The following is a 22,378-nucleotide window of genomic DNA, read 5'->3' on the forward strand; positions in this document are numbered from 1 at the left end:
GCATTGCGATCGCATTATGGTCAGATCATGCAAACCGCATTTGCAGGGCCGGAGACGGATCTCTACCACATTTAAAACAAGTGTAAACACAATGCATTTTTGTTATCTGTATACAGTTCCATTTGCAGAAATGCCTCTGCCATGTGGAAATGGAATCCAGCCAAAGTATACCCAGACATGATCCAGCCCTTGATGACCCTATGATACACACTGCCTTTCAGTGATTTGATACCTTCCAACATTTGCAAGATCATAGTCTTAAATTAGATCATAACGAAGCTTGGTGAAGCCTGAAGTTACTACTGTATTTGTTTTAGAAAGTCTTTGTTTAATTGTTAAATTCAGCTTAGTCTTTACTTCTGTCTTGGCCCACTGTCATTGTCCTTTGTGTATCATGCATGGCTCTTGGACTTGCCTGGAGGCATGCTGTAAGTGTGAGTACAAATCTTTTCATTTATTGCCTTGCGGTTTAATTAACTATCCTTCAAACCAGCAAAAATTTGTATGTATAGGTGGCCCATCTTGTACCCACTCTTAACCTGGCTTACAAAAAGCTGTTTATTGGTCGCACTGTTGACTTCCTCCGCATTTTGAGACGCTGAGTAAATTCCTCATTTCAGAGCTGCGTTAGACAAGCTGTGAGTGTGTCGTGAGAGTGTTTGCACAGTCTATGGTCTCCCATGGCTTCTGCACCCAGACGATGTTTGCCTAGCATTTCCATAATCACAGAGAGGAGTTTTATGAGTTTATCGAACACACACAAGGTCCCTAGTATTCTTATTGCCTTATAAAGGCATCACCCGGTCAGCTACAGAGGCATGTGAAGAATGTCATCCGTTCTCTTTTCTCACTCCCTCTTTTCTGACAAGCAGTGAAATATATGCAGTGGAACCCTTCATCACCCCCTCCTTAGTAAAATCCCATCCCAGTGTTTGTATGAGTGTGCGTGTTTGTATTGGGGATATTGCAATCTGATTAATGTGCTGGGCTAAAGTCTATGATATGACTCTTGCCATCCAATATATTGAATCTTAGTGTGAAACTAAAATATGGTCATTCGTAGAGCATTTCACAAAAAAATATGTTCTGTTTGCCCCCACTGTTTCACAGTTTGTCTCACAGTAATCATGGAGACTGGATGAATTTGTTGATCATATTAAGTTAATACACAGTCCAGGCAAACTGGTTAATATAAAGCAGCCTGTTCATAAGAAGAAAATGAATAGGCAGATATCAAAAGCAGCAGGTACACCACAAACTAGGCCTAGACTTGGCTCAATCGCTTTGCAAGTGACCAGCAGAACTTTAGTGTTACTAGCTCCCAAAGCAAAACAGGTGGAGATGTTGAAAGGGAGGAAACTAGACAAAGCTAGTTATCAGATCATACATTACTTGTATGTACCTTAGAAACTCGGCTTGAACTTAGCTTCTTTCTTGGCCGTTGTGCGTGTTTTATGTCTCTCTGTCTTATGGACAGAGAGACATAAACTAAGATGCCCAATTCCTGCCTTGGTGATCTCCTGCCCTGGAGAGTTTAGTTCCAACACACCTGGCTCTATTCAAATGCTCCTGAAGACACTGATTAACTGTGTCAGGTGTGTTAAATTAAGATTAGAACTAAACTCACTAGGGCAGTAGATCACCAGGACTGGGATTGGGTTCTTTCATTTCAAGTATAGGTTGAAAAATGTTCTAAAGTATAGGAGAAGCTGAACTATTGAACATATCCAAGCAGCACCCCTTGTGAATGCCAGCTGTTTAGAAGCAACATCTCACCAGACCAACCTGGTCTCGCATGACACCTTAAGAAGCCCGTTTCTAGACTTAACATTCCAGTGCAAAGTGATACCATGTCTTACTGTGGGATCTGCTCAGCATTAGCTCAGAACTCACATATGACTCGTGACACTGTCCAGTCCTGCAAGTGTGCCTGACTCAGCCTTCAGTATGTAGCATATTTCTCATGCATGAACATCTGCCAGGTCCCTCCACCCTACTTCCTGTTATCTGCTCTCACAGTGTCACCTTTTTGCTGCCTCCAGAATAAAGCCTGGTTTTATTGCGCAGGGTTTGAGGGTGAGGTCATGGCTGTCTGCATTGTTTGGAGCAGTAACTGGAATTAATAGATGATTACTAGAAACTTATGGCACTTGCTTGGGCTTTTTATTGTTCTTGGCAGTGCTGGATAGAGTCTGCTGAAGCCAAGAGGTGTGGTGGATGCCAGGGGTTCATGTGAACAGGGGCAGCAGCTATCAACCAGTGTGAATCAAGGATACAGCCTCATTTCTGTCTCTTAAAAGTGGGCAGGGTTATGTTTTACCATTGCCCACCATAAATCTTAGAATTTTCCAATGAAGGGATGGGCATCTGTGAAGATTTTTATATGTTTTTCAACAAGTGGCCAGGCTTGGTTACAAACATTCTGCAATAGGCATATATTCCCAAATTAGGGCCCTATGTTTATTTTTACTTTTTGATGCTTGGCCCCTTTAAGATGATGAGAAGGCTTTTCATGGGCATCGATACATGAGGCACAACCACACTGTGTAAAGGCTGTGGACCAGATGTACTAAGCCTTTTGCTTTAGTTTAATGTGGAAATCAGATGCATTCTGCCAGTTGTGTATAAAACTGGCACACAGGCCTAAACGTGTGGTTTTTGGGCCATGTGCTTACTCTTCCTCCTGCGTATGCATTTGTGGGAGGGTCTTGCCAAACATGGAAGGACTGCACAAAAAGTGGGTGGAGATATTACACATGTGGGAGTTTACACGTACTTCTTGATTTACTAAAGTTTAATTAGGCCACAATGGCCAGGTTTGTGACAGTTTTTCTAAACGTCTTTCAAAACTAGGCATAAATTTACATTAGAGTCTCAAATTACGTGTTGTTGAGAACACTTAATAAAGCTGACTCGCTACTTAAACTTTAAGGACCAGAAGTACGGTGTGAGGAGACGTGGTGTACAATAGATTGTGATATGGCTTCACAAACAATGTTTTCTTAGCTGGAGTAACATTACAGCTCTGTAGAATGCTTTGGTGGGGAAAACCATGATTAATTAAGACTCTCTCTTCATTACTAAACTAATTTTCTGTTTTGTCTCGAGCTTGTTAATAGCTCATTCCACTGTGCCTTTAAAACTCACTGCCTCACAAGCAGTTTGTGTGCGACCACACTTTGCGTGATCAACTGCAGTCAGTAAACTGAACATTCATTTTTTTAGGCATTGTGGCTACACGAAGTGGTTGCATCAATGCAAACTTTGCACTGCACCTCTGTTCATATGTGCATTTGGCACTGAGTTTGAGTGAAGTAACAGCAGTTTTCTCCCTGTCCAAAGTGTTCTGTAAACACTCTGCTGCTCCAGGCTTTTTATTTCCTGCTCAACCATTTTACTTAAACATTTACAGAACCATTTTTTAAACACGGACAGTGCATGTCAATCAACATTATTATTTCATAATGTAAATTTGCCAGACTAAGCCAGGTGGCTGATTTTCATATGCAGTCCCTGGGCAGGTTGATGTTAATATTAAAATAAGCAATGCTTCTCACATATGCAAAAAACTAAATCACATATAAAAGTGTTTAGACACAAAACATATTTAACTAAACCCATAAAACACAAACACAGATAAGACACAAAAGAAGTAAACAACCATTTTACAAAGATACAAAACATGTTGACTGAGAAATCTTGCTTTGTGAAATACCCCAGAACCATTTTTTTACTGTTTTGAAAATAAACCAATGGTTGTCAGAGATCAGAAAATTGAATTCATGTGATGGACAGAAAGATAATGTAGATTCATGTTTCTTAATGGTATCATGGGGGCAGTCATGGGCTGGAGGTGGGGGCAGTCATGGGCTGGAAGTGAAGGAACCGGCCTCGTGACCAGAAGGTCGCTGGTTCGATCCCCAGAGCCAACAGCACATGACTGAGGTGTCCTTGAGCAAGACACCTAAACCCAACTGCTCCCTGGGCTGCCTGCGGATTGGGCTGCCCACCGCTCAATTGCAAGTTCGCTCACTGCCCTCTAGTGTGTGTGTGTGCTCACTAGAGTGTATGTGGTGTTTCACTTCACGGATGGGTTAAATGCGGAGGTGAAATTTCCCCGTTGTGGGACTAATAAGGGCCACTTAATCTTAATGTAGTCTTGTAAGTCTTGGCATTATTCACCTCTTATAATGGCCCTTGTCGATTCTTCATTCTAATAATATACTTATTTCCTATTATTAAACAAGACACTTATAAAACGAATGTTTTTAACGGTGTAACATTAAACATGTTAAACAAATGTGCCATGCAGTTACATTATTGGATATACATGACCTTTTTACTACCTAAACATGGCATGAGTAATGCAGAACATCTTACTTTTCATTTCAGCACCCATTTCAACAGATAAGAGCATTCACACAGCCTGTTTGAGCAGTGCAGCACAGAAGCAGCACCTAAGGTCAAATCTATCTTTTTCACCAGCAGCACCAAGCACTGAGAAATATACAGCGACACTGACAACAAAAAATAGTTAAACATGCTATGTGCATATGTCTGGCTACATAGATCTCATTATTGAGTCCCAGTTGGTCTGTGTGCAACTATTGAAACAATCACAGTCAGAAAACTGCTGAGGTAAACAAATCCACAAACTAATGGATGACTTACTTGTATGTAATGTCTGTAGATCTGTAAGGTAACAGTTGATGATCATTTCCAGTGTGGGCTTGCACTGTTTGTGCTAATGCTGTCAGTTGGGAACCTTCATGGTCTTCTAGGCTTTCAGAGAAGGTCTAATTATTTGTGGGACCTAAAAAATACATGTCTGTAGTTCTTAGTTCATTTTTGTTTAGTACAGTGCTGCTGGTATTTAAACAGCTAGGGATACTGTAGAATACCGTAGTTAACATTGTCGTAGAGGTGTGTCTTTCCTCACATTTTGGCCGAGTTTTGAAATTCCTAGCCTAGGTGCTAAAAGTCATGATTCGCCATTGATTAATTTAGAGAGAGCTGTCGCTCTTTCTAAACAGCCGGTCACTCCAGGCAAAAATTGCGCCACCACGGCACTCTGCTCACATACTAATTCAAGCACCCTTTGTATTTGCTTTAGAAATTCTTCAGAAATTTTGCTTATCTTTCCTTCCATCCATTCACATCCCATAATTCCCATAAATGATTCTGGAACTTGCATGGACATGTATTCTGAGTACAACCAGTTTTCATTTATTGAATATTGCGTTATTCTGTAGTGAGTATATATCCTTCATTCTTGGCCCATGTACTTCATACTTGGCCCTGTGAGCTTTTGAGAAGATCATGCATGAGCATTGATACACAACACAGTATCAGAATTGGTATCAAGTAATTCTGCAGTAGGTATTTACACTTAACTCTTAGGCTATTTTCTTTTCCATGTTTTTATATAGACATTCCCAACATGCAACACTTTGCCAAACTCAGTATGCATGTCCAATTCCATTTTTGACATGGGTGGGAAGAGTTTACATGGATGTTAAAACCAGATCCTCCATCACTGTCTGCTTCTTGACTTCTGTCAGAGTCAATGAAAGGATTAGCAAGATGTGCTTCAGTGACTTCTCAAACCCATTTAGCTCCCTCTCTCTATTATCTTTCTTACTTTTTTTTAGTCACTCTTTGTTTTTCTTCTCAGGATGGCGAGTCTTGGCTAGCATGTCACAAGTGCTAGGTTCATAGAGCAGGTGTGCTTTTCAGGTGTGTTGCTCAATTAATCTTAACAACTCCTCTATAAAAAAATGATAGTATTACCATCTAATTACTGCAATTATAGGAATTGGGTGCATTTTGGCTGCATTTTGGGTGGCATAGATAAGTTACTTTGTGGGCAGCAAGTGGAGAGAGAAGTACGAGTCTGAACCTTTGGAATCTGGTATTCCATATGAAGTTAGTTTGTATGCCATTCTTGAAGGAATAGTTCATTCAGTTTATCCCAAAGTAGTCCATTTTGTTTATTTATTTGGAGGTATGAAGCGAATATAACTAGCAAGTAATATAAGCTTACATCCCACCATGTAGCACTGGGCAAACTGCATGCCTATATCATTGCCTACTTGCTTTGAAGCATGTTGATTTGATAAGTAATTTTAATTAAAAACTAGACTTGCTTATGTGCTTTCTGACTCTGTAACAAACTGCTATCAATAAAAATGGACAAAGTAAGGTAGCAGACATTTTGTACTCTAAAGCAGTCTATTTGAGATTATTTAGGATCTGGACATGATTTAAGGCAAGTATGCGATGATTTAGGCATTGCTCAATTCGTAATAATGGACGCTTATAAGCTTATATTAGTGATTGGCTATGCATATTAGATCAGGGCTGTCCAAACTTTTTAGATGTAAAGAACCTCATTTCTAACCGACTAAATAACTGACTGACTCACTCACGTCCTCATTCCCTCACTTACTCACATGTAGCAGGCGGAAAGTTCTCTGCAAGGGGGTGCTATCAGCGATCACATAGCTTTTGGTGCTTTGCCTCAATGATCCCTGCTTCAAATGATACCACATCAAAATACCTTCATACCAGTCATGCTTTGCCAAAATGTGATTCCTAAATAATTCAAAATATGAAAAGCATAAAGATATAAGGGATTAATATGTATTTAACTATTTAATTTGCTAAAAGCTACTGCTGTGAGTCAGCTGCTAAATTTCTCTGCCTGCTCATCCCCTGGGCCCTGGATATTTATTGTAATGTCTGTGCTTTGTTTTATAATATCTGTTGATATTAAATTTCTTCCAGTCTTGACACACAAGCATTTGGTATGGCTCCAATTTTCATCTCTCTTGGAATCGCCAGTTTTCACTGTTAGCTTTGTGCTCTTTGGCTGTAATCATGACTAAATGGCATTCAGGAAATTAATTTGAAGGTCTAGGTCAAGTTGATGGTAATGCTGCCTCTGTGAAGTGAAAGGAAAAGCTGCAATGAACTTGTTGGCAGGCCACCTACAGTGCATTCTAAGAAGTCTACATGCAGGCCATGCATGCTCCTTTGCCAGCTTTCCAGTGCTACATTTTGTCTGACTATGTTTGTAGGAAGGACAACATTGTGTAAATGTGATTTTTGGTGAAGTATTCCTTCAACTGTGCTGCTTCTGTTAGCATTGCTGAGCCTGAGCCATGGGGCTATGCTGTACGTCAGCAAGCTAAATGCTGTCTATCTAGGCAAGTAATAACAGAGTTAAGTCATTTGCCCTCCTCCTACTGCAAGAGAGAGATGACAGAGGAAGGGAAAAGGACAGAAAAGAAGGGCTGCAGTTTGACTTCATGTTCCTGATATATATTTTTCGGGGTAGGATGCTTAACGCAGACTACCAGGTCGATTTCAACTGATCTGTGTTCTCTGACCTTAGCGCTGTCACTGTGAAGGATAAGAAGCTTTTTAGACAAGAAGAAAGTGGAGGGTGTGGAAGGAGCAGCCTGGACCTGCTGTGTGCGAGCACTAGAAGTGCAGTAATCCATTCTGAAGCTGTGGTTTGCAGGCCTTGAACTGCCGCCAAAACTCAGTGACGTGCGGCTTTGAGGCACACCCACAGCCCTTCTTTTCCACCCCTCCCCCATCTCACACCCTTTAAAGATCTGTGTCACTGTCTACTGATTTATAATGTATTGGTAATGACATGCTAATATGGCTCATAATGAACGCAACTGGACAGCAGTTAGCATGACTGAACCAGACTGAACCTGTTTATGATTAGGGTCATTCCCCAGCTACTTACCTAGGGTCTGTCTGGTCACATTCATGGACTTTAATGACAACATTCAAGCAAGAACTTCTGTTTAATTCATGCAGCCATGCAAACATTCAAAGTTGTGCTCCAGTTAGGTTTGTTATGTTTTTTGTTTATTTCCTCCACTCAAATATTGAGTTTACACAACAGGAGAAGGAAAAAACATACTTTACTTTTAATGTAAGTTAATGGAACCAGAATTTTTTCCAAGTCATTTTGGGCCGTTTCTTTTGGCTCATTCATCATGAAATTTACACACAATGTAAAGGGCAAAACCTATTGTCAAATTATGTCAAAACTGAAAAATGACAAAAATGGAGATACAAGGTTTTGTTCTGGCAGGAGCATTATATTAAAAACATTTGTGTATTTATGCTTTTCAGAGCTACTTTTAAGTATGCAAATGTGTCTATACGTCTGAGAGACAGAGGCATGCTTGACCAGCAATGAACTTGATCCAGTTCCTCTGGTTCCTTGTAACTTCCACCCTCCATCACTGTTCACAAACAGTAGAGATTTAATGCAGTGCACTTACATTATCCTCATTTCTCTGCCTCATGAACATCTGATACACTTTTGCATTTACTGTGACGAACATCGGAGTGTGTATGTGTGCGACTGAACTGTGTGTTCTGCTGCAGTGTGGTCACTGAATAACTGTACAGTTAGTTACTGTTAGAGTGACTACACTGTGATATTACTGTTAAATTATCACCCACTCACCCCCACTCACACACACTGATGTAATGTCCACTCCCTATTTTGCTTTTTCATTCTTTCTGTTGCTCATATTCCTGTCATCTCTGATTCAGACCACAGCTATGTAGCATTTTTTTGTAAATATTGCTCAAGTGAACAAGTTGTGTGAGCATGTGGCCTGAGGGACTGACAGAAAGATTCATTTGGGAAGCTTGTACAGTGCAGTGTTTCTTGTTTCTTAAAGGACAGCAGTGTTTGCCACAGGTCTGAACTAAACCTGGGCAGAGCTTTGTGCTAGGTAATATTCAAATACATATGATATCCAAACTTATTTAATTTCCAATGGAATGTAATATGCTTGGGTGACTGTCAGTGTATTTTTTTGAGGCTCTCCAAGTATAGTATGTGGGAAACACTGGACAGAAAGTAATAGAGAGAGAGAGAGAGAGAGAGAGAGAGAGAGAGAGAGAGAGAACAGGCAATCTGTAACTTACCCACCCTCTCAGCCTCTCTGTTTTCAATGCTAGGCTAGCCTTAAATGGCCAAACATTTAATTATACTAGTTACAGGCTCAAGTTTTATGAAGCATATTTTCTGTGCAACCTAACAGCTACACAAACCAGTAAAAAGGTAAAGCCAAACATCAAAGTCACATAAACACTGGATGAGCTCTGTGCACAACTGGCCTGTATGAGAGGGAGAAAAAACACATGAAAGCACGTCTCGAATTCGAGTGTTCCAGCTAAAATGTGGTACAAGGTTTGTGGTCAAATTCAAAGCGCTATGTGTTGTGCAAATCTAACACTGCCCATTCCTCAACAAACACCATCTTAACAGTGAAGTATGGGGGTGGCAGCATCCTGTTCCTAGCACTGGCTACCAGCAAGTTTAAGTTTCACTATCCAAAAAAACTCTTTTATTCTGTTTTGTACAGATCAGTTAGCATCTCAGTGACTAGAGCAATGAGGAAAGAAGTGCAGGCAAAAATGGTGGCTGATTTCACAACAGCACTGTCACTCTAATCTTCTCACCGCTGTGAGATTTCACACTGTTTTCTAGCGCAGACCTGCAAAGCCAATGCAAATACAGAGGCTTCCCGTGTGTGTGTATATGAAAGGCTCACTGGGAGCAAACAGAGCTTTCATGCTGAACTGTTACAGCTTCCAACCACAGCACTGTCCCAGACCCTCAGGACTGTATATGTTTCACTAGAACCCAGTAAAAATGGCCTTAAATCTTTAGACCATGCTCACACTCCATCTCTGTTTGGTAACTGTCTGCTTTAAATTCACCAGCTAATAACTTTGCAGATACATGCCGGCCGATGTTAAGTTCTTGTTTCATTTTTCAGCATTTAGCTGTGAGGTTGCTTGATGTTTTTGCATTCAGTCTTAGGAATGTGAACTATAAGAACTGGAAACTGTTCAGAAACATTGCCATATGATGGTTCTACTAGTTGCATTGTGATGCTGTGACGCAAAGGTGGCTGTTTTGAATACGTTAGAGGGACACACTGGCCAAAATGAAAAACGTAACCATCGCTACATCTGTTATAAACATGCCTACACGCCCCTTACAGTGATGAACAGTAGCCTCTAGAGTGAAATTCTTTGGTTTAAAGACTAAAACCACTTCCTGATGGTGTATCTTGAAGGTGAACGTGAATTCTGAAACATTACAAATGCTTTGTCTTGGATATTTGGGGATGGGCTGTTCGATTTTTTGCACTAGCTAGCTAATACTCTGAATTATCACAAAGAAAACAAAGAAAAAAGTTTTATAACCAACTGAGGTTAGTGTCTCACTAATGCTAACTAGTACCACTGATGTTGAGCACTGTAGGGATTCGCAGTGATTGTTTCATGTATTTGCATAATGCAAAAAACACACATAGGATACAAAATCCTAAATTCTGTCAAAGTGATGAGTCTGGAATATAATTGTGCACTACAGAATAATGTGTAGCACCACAAATAACATTAAATGCTAATTTTAGGCCACAATGCCCCTTTAAAATCACAGGCTTAATACATTAGACTTGTTATTCAGTAATTACATAACCTCTAATGAAAACAGGATGTATTTTTAAGTCACAGGTATGGATAATAAAACCTTGGACCTGCTGGTGGTTCCTGGCTCTTTTATTCGCTTTTATCAAACATGAAAATCCAAGAATTGTACTCCAAAACAAGTTAGGCTGATGTAAGTGAATATTTCTTCTCTCTCCGTTGTAGGAGGCACATGTTTTTATCAGCGCCTCTAGTACAGATGACGTGACAGAGGAAAAGGTTGAAGAAATTCTGGCAAAAGTGCAGCCGCCAATGGAGAGACTGAGAAGAAACTCGAGACCGACAGAGAAAGAAGAGACAGTGGTACCTAAACATACACCATTAAAACTAATGCCGCTGAAATATTTATTCTGTTAAGAACAACGAGTGAAGCTGCTTGATTTCCTTGCTTGAGCTCACTTACCTCATTGACAGGGCACGAACTACAGGAAGACGAACGCTGCCATGGAGATGAAACGGATTAACAGAGACTCCTTCTGGGCACGAGCAGAGGTACAACCAAACCCTTAGCCCTTCAAACTCTACAGTAAATCTTCAGTCTGAAATACAAAGAAAACATTGCCTTTTAAACCGAATACATCCTGTGCCCTATACACAATTTCTGCTTTTCAAAGTTTTTTTCTACAAGTCATTTTAGTAAATGAGTATCTTTACCTTGTCAGTTTGAAGGAACATAACATATTTAATAGGAAGCTCTTGCCATTTTCGGAAGGAACTGAAGGAGCAGTGGACAAAAGGCTTAGTTTAATAGGAAAAACATCAAAGCCCACACAATTTATCCTCCTGTTGTGATGTCACTCATCAGCCCTCAAACTTTGCAGCTGTTCAGATGTGGCTTTGGGCTCAAAGAGTTTAAATATGTGCTTTTAACAGTAGTTTTTTAAAAAAAAAGAAAATGGTCAAATCCTTATTTAAAACGTGCTTTAGGTAGGTGTGTGTAATAAAGTATACAGTGAATGCACACAGCTGCACTGCGGTGTCTGATCTGTATCCACTTGTACCATATCTATCAGTGCCCCTCCTTACATGACCTATATATAGCTTTCTAGTAGTTTATAGCAGTGATATCATAGTAATTACATAGTAACTATATAGTAATTATGTATTACAAGTGTAAGAACTGAATATTGAGACTTTGGTTCAAGGAGTTCATTGCTGCTACACTTCCAATGCATTAGCTTATTTGAATACTAATCCACATGTAACCCATGTGCCAGCGTGAGGAAGAGGCGAGGAAAGAGGAGGAGAGGAGGAAGGCTGCGGAGGAGAGAAGGCGCCGGGAGAGAGAGAGAGTCCTGCAGGAAAGGAAGGAGGCAGAGGAGAGGGACAGGAAGATGGATGAAAAACTACAGATGATTGAAGAGCGAAGGTCAGCAAATCTCTCACATTCTGAATGAACCATGAAATACTGCCTCGGTTGAGTGAATGTAACAATTAATATTACTATTTCAATATTGACTTTTTAAAAAGGAGAATGGAGGCCAAGCTTGAAGAAGCAGCCAGGAGGCGGGAAAAGAGTCGATGGGTGAGTATTAAAGTGACTGATTCTATATGTTGAAAGAGAAGGTGCTGATTTTCACTGCATAGTGATGGAGGAGTTGTGTGTGTGTGTGTGTGTGATGAACAGGAGCTGCAGCAGAGAGAGCATGAAGAGGATATGAGGGCTCGTCTCAGACGCAGTGAGTCCATAGAGAAAGCTGCTGTGAGTATCTTTTAAATGAACAGGGTTACCCAGAGACATGAGGGTGGTGAGGGTTTGGCAGCACCCCATTATTTCAGGATTAACTCACTGCTACAAATAATAATTCTAACAAAAAAGATCTGAACTTTAAAAGACTTTGAATGTAGTAAAGGCATAATGTGGGTTTGTTTAAGGGAGGAGTTGCAGTACATTCTGTTTGCTGTAAATAAGATGAAAAACGGAAATCAAATGGAAAAAGGTCACCATTTTACCACCCCCAACGTCCCCGTCTTTATTTGTCTTTTGTAATGTGTCATTTTCAGTATTCAGCTCATTTGGTGCCGATTTCTCTATCCACCACTAGGAAGCAGCAGCACTGGTATCTCAGCGTTCCATGAACCCGCGGGAGTTTTTCAGACAGCTGTCCTCATCGTCCCAGAATTCCTCCAGCCCTGTATCCCCACGCTCAGGTGAGGGTCCTTCTAATCCATTTAAACCTCTTGGAACAATCTCACTAGACATTTTTTACATGTTTGAAGCTTTTTATATTACATTATTAACAATTAGTATTATATTATATTATTAAACCAATTAGCATTGTGTATGCTGTTTCCAAAATACAGCTGAAAGATTTGGGGGAAATATTGTGATTTTCAGGCCTGATAGTTTTCAGGCGCCACGCTGGAATTCCTGCGTACCGACGTGTCTGCGAGAAAAAAAAGGTTCGCCTAGTGCAGGGGTCGGCAACCTTTTTGACTCAGAGAGCCATAAAAGCAAAGTAATTGGAAATGTATTTCAGTGAGAGCCACATAATATTAAATGGTTAGGCTACTAATCAATTCCTAGTTTACTTTGGAGTATTGTTATTGCCACCTGCTGACCGTTCTTGGTATGGCTGTAGTATCTGTAGTCTCCTATGCAATAGAAGCAATAAGGTATGTGACTAGTTAAAAACAGGTATGGATTCCTGAGCAGGCCTGCTAGTCCTAAGAGTTCTGGTAATCTGCACAAGCTTCTGAAATATAGGCTTATATTGGGTTTGTTTATCTCATGTCTGAATGTTGTTCATGTTTTTCAACAAAATTCAACACAATCTATCATTGAAGGGACTAATTCAAAAGCAAAAATTCTTTGACAGTAATGAAGATCAGGGTTATACATAGACGTATATCTGCGCCCAGGGGCCAACAAGTTATGTGTTAAGTGTGTCGCATACATAGCACCCCCACCCTGCTCACCTCCCGAGCAGAGAAAAAAAGTTCAGGCTCAGGAATTTTTCCCACTATCACCCCTGGATTTTACTGTCCAGTATTGCAACTCAGACTGAAATTGCAATTGCTTTCTATGAATTAAGGTCCAGACCTGTTTTTTTGGTGGGGCAGAAGACTAGAATATCCGCTTTTTGAACCCTGGTTGTTAAGTCGAACTCCTAACACAGTTCAGAAGTTCTGTCATATTTCTCGACTTAAAACTTAAGACAGTGCTGTTAATAATGTAGGAGAAATTAAAATTGCAGCTCTTGCAATTCGAAAATTAACTTGCTATTTAGATCTTTGAAGATTACTTTCTGCCCTAATACAGACCATATTCAAGATTTAGGATCTGTTGCACTCCTGCTTTTAATTATGTAAACAGCAGTTGAACATTTGGGTGCACCCTACTCACTCCAGCCTTATAAATTTGTATGCAAGAATAAATATTTTATACTTATTTTTAATTCAGTTTCACAAGTTTAATACATGCTAAGGGAAACCTGATAAATATTATACACACCGTTATAAAAAAGAAAAAAAAAGTACTGTACAAGTAAGTATTAGTCTCTCAAGGTACAAAGATTGCAACACTACACTCCCAGTAAAAAAGGTACGACACTGTCACTATGGTGGTACCCTCAGGGGTACATCCCATTACCTTTAGTCAGGGAATATAATTGTACCAGAATCCACTGAAATGATATTTTCTAAGTTGTAATGACTCCACACATTGCGACTCATCTCCAGCCTTTTTATTTTACTGTTCTGATTTAAAACATTAGGTTATGAAAATGTACTAATGTCTACTTTTCCATTAGGAAAAATTCATGTAAGGTACACCACTAGGCCTGAAAACCACTGTTGTACCTTTGAGGGTACATTTATTTTGTTTGTACCTTGATGAATGAATCATGTACCTACATAGTACGTTTATTTCTAACAGTATACCCTCAAAAGGTACAACATGATCCTTAAGGTCCAACTTTGTACCTTATGAGTTTTAAAGGTGCACTACACCCACTTTACCAGGGAAAAGTAACAACTTTTAAACAGAAAAATCAAATAAATGAGTGGATTCAATGCAAGTCTTAAAAATGAAGGAAAAAACGAGAGAGAGAAAAAACATAACAGTATTTTCTTTTTTGAGTGTAGGAGATTCTTTAAACAACAAAATTGTCTTGATAAAGAAATAATACATTTAATAAATCACACTGCGTTCAATGTTTAGGTCATGTGTACATCATTTCCTTAATTCTTTTGTGGCTTTGGGGCACAGCCCTGTATATAAGTGGCAGTATCAGTGGCAGAAACCACAAAAGCAAATCTATTTTTATGATACCGTACATAAGTTTCCATTACTTGTTCTCTACATTAGCTTTATAGCGTCATCGCAAAGCTAAACTAGCGAACGTGTCTGAGTTGATTAGCTACATTTTGAAGTAGAGGAGAAAATTAGTAAATTTGCTTCACGCACATAGTAATAAATATATAATAAATGCTTTTTTTTCTTCACCATGAAATATCCAGGCAAGCCTCCATACCGTCGTTACCAGCGCAGTTTGACGGACACAGCCTTCATCTTTGAGCGGGCCAGTGCTGCCAGTGGCTCCACTTCTCCGCTTAGCCCCACTCTTACCTCCCCTTTCTCTCGCACGCCAACGAGCCCCTTTAATCGGGCGATGTCCCCCACCAGTCCTACTTTCCGTCCGGTCACGTCTCCACCATGCCCTCGCACCCCTGTAAGATCTCCTCCTACATCACCGGCTCAGCGGTCTGCTCCAGCTGTGGCCTCTCTGCCCAGCCCACCAGTGTCCAGACCACCTCCTCCACAGTCCTCCCCACCAAGTCTGCCTGTTTCTTTGGCTTCCGCTCCCCCTATATCTCCAGGCCTGCAGGCCAGCATGACTGAGAGTGAATCATTCAGCCCAGGTGTTAACAACCAGGAACCTGCTGCCTTTCCAGAAGCTCCTACTGCACCCCTGCCTGAGAGTCCAGTTCAGTTTAAGGGTAAGCCCTAAAAATGTTTACTCTGAAAAAGTTCTTTTAGTGATGGGAGTGCTTATTTGGAAATATGGATTACTGAGCATGCAGTGTAGAACTGCAGAGGTCCTTGCAGTATTGACAGACTAAGTTTATTTCAAACTTCTTTCTCAGAACCTGCTGCCAACACCCGCATGTTGAGTGAACTAAAGCCAGAGATGGACTTCACAGTCAAGGCTGTGCTAGTAGAAGAAGATGAAGAGGAGGAGGAGGAACCAGAGGAACCATGCACGATTTCCTCTCCACCTTCAGAAACCAAAACAACCATGAGTCCAGATGTAGTTGAACTTGAGCAGCCCACTGTGCCATGCATGGAGGCCAGAGTCCAGCCTGTGGTCAGCTCTCTTGTGGAGGTAGAAGAACCTACAGAGGATGAAGAACCAGAGCAGGAGCTGGAACTGGCCGAAGAGACTGAAGAGTTTACTTCAAGTGTGGACCAAGCAAAGCTTGAAGCCTCAGGCAGTGAAAAACCAGCCCCGGTGGAACTCCCAGAAGATGAGATTGAGGCAGACATTACAGATGACACAGGCAAGGAGAACAATAGTACAGACCACTTTGGCAGCACAAAACAGCACAAAAACATACTAATAATAATATTATACCTTATTAACTTGGGTTTTTTAAAAAATATATGCTCATTCCAAATCCTTCCTGCAACACATTCCAGAAAAGCTACAGATTGTTTAAGGAACTAATAAACGTTGCGTTCTCCAGGCCAAAGATGAAAAAGACCATACAGACTGCTACCAACATAAAGTCCAAAAACCACCCTCTATCACAGGGGGTATTAGTGAAAATGCCTGGTGCATTGTGAACCACAAAATACAATAATCAAGGTCCCATACAAAGTTGTATAACAGTGGCAAAAAAAACTGAACCAGTTTTGAAGTGGAATTTTTTGCACCAGGCATTTTCACTAATACCCCCTATGACAGAGGGTGGTTTTTGGACTTTATGTTGGTAACAGTCTGGATGGTCTTTTTCATCTTTGGCCTGGAGAACACAACGTCCATTAGTTCCTTAAACATTCAAAGTTGACTTATCAGACCACATCACATTTCCACCATGCATTTGTGCATTTCAGATGAGCTTGAGCTCAGGGACGTTGGCAGCGTTTCTGGACATTGTTGACCTATGTCTCCAACTGTGCATAGTACATTCTTAACTGTTATACTTGTAACATTCATAGATGCACTGGCGAACTGTGTTTACTGGCAATGGATTGTCAAAGTATTCCTGAGCCTCGTGCTGATATCCATCACAAAAGCTTGCCCAATTTTAATGTATTGCCACCTGAGGGACTGAAGGTCATGGGTATTTAGCTGTAGTTTTTGGCCTTGCCATTTGTTCAGAGATTTCTCTGGATTCCTTGAAACTTTTCAAAGTGAAACTGCACTGTAGAGCAAGATGCACCTAAAATCATAGCAATAGCTTGCAGAGCAGTGTTGTTCTTAAATTGTTGGATTATCCTTTGATGTGTTTTTTGGCCAAGTGCTGAGCCTCAGCCCATCCTTACTCCAGACCTTTTCTGGATGTGTATTTTACATCTAAACCTGATTGCATCACCTGCACATATCACAACATTCCTAGTCTCAAGCACTTAAAATCACAGGCTTATTAAAAACTAAGGCTTATTATTCAGTAACTACAGGGACTCCAATGCAAACTGTCATCAAAGAATGAATGAATATTTACAAAAAATTAATTAACTTGAGGGGGGGGGCCTGAGGAAAAGCCGTGGGCGGCACGGTGGCGTGGTGGGTAGCGCTGTCGCCTCACAGCGAGGAGGGCCTGGGTTCGATTCCCCGGCCGGGCGGCCAGGGTCCTCTCTGTGTGGAGTTTGCATGTTCTCCCCGTGTCTGCGTGGGTTTCCTCCGGGTTCTCCGGTTTCCTCCCACAGTCCAAAGACATGCAGTCAGGCCAATTGGACATGCTAAATTGCCCCTAGGTGTGAGTGTGTGAGTGACTGTCTGTGTCTGTCTGTCTGCCCTGTGATGGACTGGCGACCTGTCCAGGGTGTATCCTGCCTTTCGCCCGAAGACTGCTGGGATAGGCTCCAGCATCCCCCCGCGACCCTGACGGAGAAGCGGCTTAGAAAATGGATGGATGGATGGGATAATTAACTTGATAAGATAAATCAAGCAGAAGATAAATGGTGTTGTTTTTGTCTAAATACAGGGCAGTGTGACTTTATATATCACTGCTTTCTGTTTTAATTTGTATTTTACAAACTGTCTCAACTCTTTTGAAATGAGATTCGTAGATGGAATATGAGGAGGTTCTGGATGGTTTGTGGTTGTGATGTATTTTAAATCTCTCTCATTATGTGTGCAGAAGAGTGCTTTAAGGCATCTGAGAATGGAGTGACTGAAGAAGTAAAGCCAGACCAAAATGGTGTATGTCTTCAGAATGGTACAGGTAATGTAATATTATTAAGCAAGATTTTTTTTAACCATATAGTGTTAAATGTTCATATAGTGATACTGTAGTTTCTATTTGCTTTGGCTCTGTATTCCAGTACCCTGAGATAAAACAGTGACTGAGGTTAATGTGCAGAATATCAGCTGAAATTCAAGGGTATTTACAACTTTATTGGGTGAACCATGTAGGAATTCATGCATAGTTCCTTTCAGGGGACCATAAGTAATTGGACAAAATAGCATAATTTTAAAGAAAATAATTATGCATAGTCCTTGGTTGCAGTTGATGACTGCGTATATTCTGTAGCATCAGCAGACATGTTCTAGCATGATGCCCTTTGTTATGCTGCCTTTTTGCCTTTACTCTTATCAGTATTTTAAATGCATATTTTGTGGAATCAGCTCATTGAGGCCTGATGCACTTAAACGCAACACAAAACATGTTTTGATGTTGCCCAAATTGTACGCTCGCAATCTGTTAATGTCTTCTTGAGATCTTTATGTATGAATGCCATCGTCTCTTCATCACTGAACTTTCATTTTCTGTTTTATCCTCATTCTGCCACTTCTTTTAAACCCTACACACTGCAAATATAGTGCACAGTTAGTAGGCAGACTTATGTACATGTGTGATTAGCTGGGTTACACAGTGTGAGATTAGCTCATGCCCAATGTTTGACTTACTTCCAATTAATTTTTGATTTACTTTCAACTAATTTTATCTGTTAAAACACTTACTTTCTGATTCGCTGTCCTGTATTGTACCTCACTGAGAAAGCAATCTAGGCTGAAATAGTCCTTTTCATGTGAGCAGAGCTAAACCTTAACTGTAAAATGAACGTGTATATATTTAAATGCTTTAGTTTTCATGACCTCACACAGAGAGCTTTATATATATATTTGCACACACTCATTTTACGTGCCAACATGCTGGAGTGTAGAACCAAAGCAACCTAACAATGTCACTGTCCAATTATTTATAGACTGTACTGTATATGTCCTCTATCAAGTCAAGGAATATGCTGATTCCTCTGAGGAAAGCACACCAGAAAAGTGTACTTACATAGTCAATCGTGAGGAGACTGATGAAGAGGATGTCCAAATAGAGACATCGGAGAACGGAGAGGTATGGTTTCAAAAACCATCAATTCCTCAATGTGTCGTTTAATTTTTTGCCATTCATTAAATTTATACCCCCAAAAAATTGTAAATGGAAAAGTGCAAAATCTGTAGGCATAACAAAGCTGATTCCTTCCTACAGTTAACAGCTGGCAGACGACTCCTGTGTGTGCGAGCACTCTATGACTACCAAGCAGGTCAGCATTCTTTTTTGAGTTTGTTCTCATACACAGCCAGCGTAATTTAAGAAGAAAATTGGGTAAAAATAAATTAAATGAATAAAAATAAGATGACTTTGGGCCTCACTCACCAAAAGTTAACTAGAAAATTCTTCTTAATACCCACTTATGCAGTTTTCACAAAGATTCTGATGTTCACCTGTGTTTTCTTATTTGGGATTTGTTCTTGGGTAAGAACAGAATTTACACACACTCAACGGCACAAAGTTGCAAACAATTTAGTGGTTTAAACATGTCATAAATCTAATGTAGACGTTTTCCTTAGGACCTTTCTCAAATACAAATTTAAGAAAACAACTTAGGAAGTTATTGGTGAATGAGGCCCATTGTTAATGTACAGTTTATGCAATTATTTCACATGTTGGTTGTAGGCTCTCTATAAATGGTCTAAATGTTTTATTATCTATGCATTTGCCCCCAATGACAAAGTTTATCATAAAAATGGGAAAATCATATCGTCACACTGCCCACCTCATATGTGAGTACTCTGCTTTTCCACAGAGGATGACAGTGAGCTTTCCTTCGAGCCTGGCGACATCATCAGTGACGTGGAAACCGTGGACAAAGCCTGGTGGCGGGGCTTCAGCAAAGACGGCCGCCAAGGTCTCTTCCCTGCCAACTATGTAGAGACCATCTAAGGACTTTTGCTTTCTACCAGAGACAGTCTTCCTCATGCCCTTAGATTCAGTACCAACCCTCAGGGACAGGGAAACTTTGACCAGTAGAGGGAGCCAAAGGGTGCCCCTGATCTGCTGGATAAACCTTAGTGGAGGTACTAAGAGAATAAGGGAACAAAAGACACATCAAAAGGATCTAGGAATAAGGTAGATGTCCAAGATCAGAGCTTAGCCAAGGTTGGTTGAGGATTATGAGGAATTTACCTATTCATGCTCCGCCCACAAATGCATTATTTTGTTGTAACTTTTGTAAGGTTGGACAAGCTTTACAGAACACTGGCTAAAATCTCACCTAACCTAAAGAGGCACCGTTACACACAACCCAAAATATGGAAAAGCAAGTGCCCTATTAATTTCAAATTCTTTTCGTTTTATATGTGTGTTTATGGTCAGATCGTTGGATCGGATGTAGACTTTTTGTCATCAATTCAAGGTAATGTTAGCATTTTGGCAAATTTGTCTGGTTTACATTAGCCACAACATAGTCTAGTTCAGTAGCGCAGCATCTGAAAAGTCAGGGCTATCTTGCAAATCAGAACTTAATTTGGTTCAGTGGGATTTTTACCAGCATTCTGCAAAGCAGTGGTCACTAACCTTGGTCCTGGAGATCTTTCCTGTAGAGTTTTTGTCCAACCATAATCTGTAACACCAGCTACAGATAATTAACTTCTAAAGAGGTCCCTGATTGGCTGGATCAGATACATTGCTGTTAGGTAAGGGGGTGTAGCCAGCATGATAGATGCAGGTTGGAACTCTGTGGGACATTAGGTTTTCATAAGTTGGTGACCACTGCTGTAAACCTTGTACAGTCTCATAGGAATATGCTGCATTTATTTCTTTATAAGTGGGAGCTTGGCATCTTCCAACTTAGAATAATCTCCCACTTTCAATTTAAAAGCATTCATGCAGCTTCGTGCAAGTCTGGAAAGAAATGGAACGATCACAATAATGTATCACTTGCTTGGCTGCTACGTGCGCATAAAATCTCATTTTAAAAGTGGTTGTAGGCAATGGCAATTTACTATTACAACAGTGCTGAAAAATAACACAAAAGGCAGCAGCTTGATCCAAATCTTGCACAGAGCATCTTAACCTTACATTTATCCAAGAATCCCTGTTTATCAACATCATACATAAATAGCATATTGCAGAGAGAAACACAAAGACAAAAATGTAGCTTAACAACTTGCAGAAGTTGGAGCTCTTGAAAAACTCTGACTTTCCAAGTGGGAATTATGGGTTGGAGGTCAGAAATCTCCCAGTTCCCACTTGGTCATGAATGCAGCCGTAGTTACGAAAGAATGCATTTGTGGGCGGAGTAAAGAGAGGTCAGTTGCGAGTCAGGTTGCTTGAAGCTAACCTGAAATGATCTACAGATGATTCTTCTTCAGATTTTTCTTTACTTATGATTTTGCTCTGCAGAATGTTTGACTGTTGGTTATGTTTCTAACATGTAATCTAAGTCAATCATGTCCTTTAAATTCATTTTGATACTGGCAGTTGTACGACTTTGCAATGTTAATGTTAGATACAGTAACTATAGGCCTACATTAGAACTGCATTTAGAGCATGTATGAATTCCATAATTTCATGTTTGTAATAGGGATGTTCCCTATATTTACTTACAAAAGGTTCTATGGTGCTGCTGAGCAGATTTTGATCTTTTTTTATATAAATATATATGTTCTGTGTTGTAATTGTTACAGTGAGGATATCCTTTCTTCTAAGCAACAGCTTTTTAAGACAAAATAAGATGCCATCATTGATCATGTACTATATTTTTGGAGGGGATCAGTGCCCTTGAGGGTGAAATATTCATATCATTAAACACAGGCTTGTTAAGTTTTGTAACATCATACCAAATATATACCACCAGTGTGAGTGATAAAGAGCTACAGTTGCTGTGAGACCATAATCTATTCAATAACTTTTATAGCATGAAGTTCAATAGCACAACCTATTTTCAGACTAACTTCTTGTTTTTTTGTGATATAAAATACTTTTACGTAGAGGTTCAAGAGCAAATTTTAACTCGGCGTTATAACTCTGGTAGCTTATTGTTCAAGCCTGTACAGACAGTTTTTTTATTTCATTATTTTCTATCACATATGTTTCAACACTTTTCTCTGATCCAGCACACTTTCATGTTAAGGTATTAGGTGAATGAAATGTTTGTTAATGAGTATTTTTATTCATGCAGCATGAATCCTTTTTAATCCATGCACATTAACTTTTGGGCACTCATATTATGGAGCACCAGATGCACACTTGTTTTCATATTGTTTGTTTATCTGGAATATCATGGCTGTCATATCCAAAATACCTGTATTTTGTTGCATGAAATTAAAAAAAATTAAAAGAAAAGACTGAATCTTTCAGTAAAGGATTTGGACCATCAGATGTTCAT

At 40.0% G+C, this 22,378-nt stretch overlaps 1 protein-coding gene across 2 annotated transcripts in view; it reads left to right on the plus strand.

The window, feature by feature from the left end:
* Positions 1 to 22,369, plus strand: part of si:dkey-40c11.2 (drebrin-like protein A) — a 76,012-nt gene extending 53,643 nt beyond the window's left edge. The window contains exons 5-16 of one of the 2 annotated variants that reach the window (XM_017695543.2): positions 10,708 to 10,845; positions 10,957 to 11,034; positions 11,760 to 11,911; positions 12,013 to 12,067; positions 12,170 to 12,244; positions 12,588 to 12,693; positions 15,004 to 15,483; positions 15,631 to 16,044; positions 17,851 to 17,934; positions 18,920 to 19,062; positions 19,198 to 19,252; positions 19,796 to 22,369. In XM_017695543.2, the coding sequence (XP_017551032.1) occupies positions 10,708 to 10,845; positions 10,957 to 11,034; positions 11,760 to 11,911; positions 12,013 to 12,067; positions 12,170 to 12,244; positions 12,588 to 12,693; positions 15,004 to 15,483; positions 15,631 to 16,044; positions 17,851 to 17,934; positions 18,920 to 19,062; positions 19,198 to 19,252; positions 19,796 to 19,932 (1,917 nt within the window). In that variant the 3' untranslated portion in view covers positions 19,933 to 22,369. The remainder of the gene's footprint in view (positions 1 to 10,707; positions 10,846 to 10,956; positions 11,035 to 11,759; positions 11,912 to 12,012; positions 12,068 to 12,169; positions 12,245 to 12,587; positions 12,694 to 15,003; positions 15,484 to 15,630; positions 16,045 to 17,850; positions 17,935 to 18,919; positions 19,063 to 19,197; positions 19,253 to 19,795) is intronic. The other variant, XM_017695544.2, reaches the window with a different exon arrangement.
* The last annotated feature ends 9 nt before the right edge of the window (positions 22,370 to 22,378 follow it).

This window comes from Pygocentrus nattereri, chromosome 20 (assembly GCF_015220715.1).
Source record: "Pygocentrus nattereri isolate fPygNat1 chromosome 20, fPygNat1.pri, whole genome shotgun sequence".
In the NCBI taxonomy this organism is placed as follows: domain Eukaryota; kingdom Metazoa; phylum Chordata; class Actinopteri; order Characiformes; family Serrasalmidae; genus Pygocentrus; species Pygocentrus nattereri.